Consider the following 1,903-nt stretch of genomic DNA (forward strand, 5'->3'; position numbering starts at 1 on the left):
TTCATTTAACACACAGAACCTCCCCCCCACCCCCCCTACCCCCGCCCCAGGTATCTTATGCTCAATTAACAGATGAGAAAACTGAGGCTCAGAGTGAAACATCAGCAGCCCAAGGTTTGAGAAAGTTCTCCAAGCGGCATTCAGAGCCAGGTGGGGGGCCTCTAACAACATCCTGTCTGGCTGGGAGAGGGCGGGGCAGGGAGGGTCCCTTCACACCTGGCTCCAACAGCAAGGTGTCAGTGGCACCTTTCCCACATCGAGCGCTAACCCATTTGGCTGAGAAACTGAGATTGCAGAGGTATTGGTCAAGTTCTCCCCTTAACCCATCTGCTTCGCTGATGAACGAAGACATTTTTCTGCCAAACATGTCAGAGAGCCCGGCCCCGGAACTCTCGAGCTAGAAGTCCTAAGACTCGGGGTCTACAGTCTGAAGTGGACAGAAGCCCAGTCTCCCAAGAGCTGGTCAAGAAGGCAGAGGGGCAGTGAGAAGGGCACTCACCGGTGTGGGTCCGGACGTGGCCCTGCAGCAGCCAGGGCCTGGAGAAGGCCTTCCCGCAGGTGCCGCAGACGCAGGGCAGGGTGTGGCTTCGGATGTGCATCTTGAGGGCACCCAGGCTGACGTATTCCTTGTTGCAGTATTTGCAGTTGAAGGCCTTGCGAGACTGGGGGTCCTTGGCCCCTGAGAGCCCGGACAGCTGCTTGGGCAATGGGCCCAAGCCCGGGAAGGCAGCGTAACCGTCGGCCTCCAGGGAAGAGGCTGAGGTGGAGGAGAAGGAGGACGGGGCTGGCGAGGGCGGGCTGGGCGGCTGGGAGCCTTTCCCACTGTCCTCGTCCGACAGCGAGGTCAGCTCAACCACCTTGGGGATCTCCCGGGGTAGAAGGGAGGCCCAGCCAACCGGCTGGGCTTGTGGTGCCAGGAGAGAGTCCCAGATGAGCGTGGGCAGCGAGGCCGTGGGGTTGAGGACCTCCGGGGGCGGGATGGCCGCCAGCAGGTGGGCCTGGTCATAGGGCTGCTGGAAGGTGAACTCTGTGAAGGGACGGAGACAAAGGTAGGGTCGGGCATTAGATCAGTCAGTCGGTCAACAAACATCCGCCCGCTAGGGGCCAGAGGTAGAATGGGGCTGACACGTAATACTTTAGGTTCCTGCCTCACCCAGGTCCTGGTTCTCCCACCTCCGCCTCCACATCTTAAAAAGGATCCCCTTTCCCAGCCCCAACTCATGGGGGCAATTCCTTCTGGAATTCCCAGCACCCCAACCACCCCAGCTGAGGCACCACCCATGTCCCACTCCCTCTCCCCATACACATCCCCCCGCGCCCCCCCCCCCGTCCCCTTTCTCCCCAAATCTTCTGGATTCCGGACTCTCCCCAGCCATGGCCAGTGTCTCTCCCTAAGAAGTGGCTCTCATTTCTCACTTGCCGGCTTCCTCTGCTTCTTGGCAGCTAGGACCTGCCCTCAAACCCAGATCGTCGCCCTCGGAAGGCCCTCCCCCACCCGCCCGGATCCACCTGCCGCGGTCTCCGCATGCCCCTGGCCTCGCAGGTCCCCGCGCCGACTCCTTTGACTCGCTCATGGCCCCTCGTCCTTTCCCCCAGGTCCACCCCCCTAAAACGCCCCCCAACTCCCCCCCAACGGGGCCTCCCTTCACTCACCTGGAGAAGAGTCGTGCAGCTCGCTGTAGTTGGGCCTCCGGCGGGTGCAGGCAGACTTCCTGACGAGGAAAGAGCGCGGCATGGTGGCCGAAGCAAGCCGGGGTCACCGGGCCGCGCTGGCGTCGTAAGGACCCTCCCCCGCGAGGCCGAGACGCTGCGCTGTGAGCAGAACGAAGCCACCAACTCCTTTAAGTACTCCAGCCGCGGGGCGGGGCCACGATAGCCCCCGCCCCCTTTGTCACCTCAGAGC

General features: G+C 62.4%; 1 protein-coding gene across 1 annotated transcript in view; it reads right to left on the reverse strand.

Annotated features, from left to right (window-relative positions):
- SNAI1 (snail family zinc finger 1) overlaps positions 1-1,800 on the reverse strand; it is a 6,160-nt gene extending 4,360 nt beyond the window's left edge. Inside the window, exons 1-2 of the mRNA XM_006758795.2 lie at positions 1,654-1,800; positions 500-1,027 (exon numbers count right to left, since the gene is read on the reverse strand). Coding sequence (XP_006758858.1) covers positions 500-1,027; positions 1,654-1,735 — 610 coding nt within the window. The 5' untranslated portion in view covers positions 1,736-1,800. The remainder of the gene's footprint in view (positions 1-499; positions 1,028-1,653) is intronic.
- Positions 1,801-1,903: the final 103 nt, after the last annotated feature.

This window comes from Myotis davidii, unplaced genomic scaffold (genome assembly GCF_000327345.1).
Source record: "Myotis davidii unplaced genomic scaffold, ASM32734v1 scaffold935, whole genome shotgun sequence".
In the NCBI taxonomy this organism is placed as follows: domain Eukaryota; kingdom Metazoa; phylum Chordata; class Mammalia; order Chiroptera; family Vespertilionidae; genus Myotis; species Myotis davidii.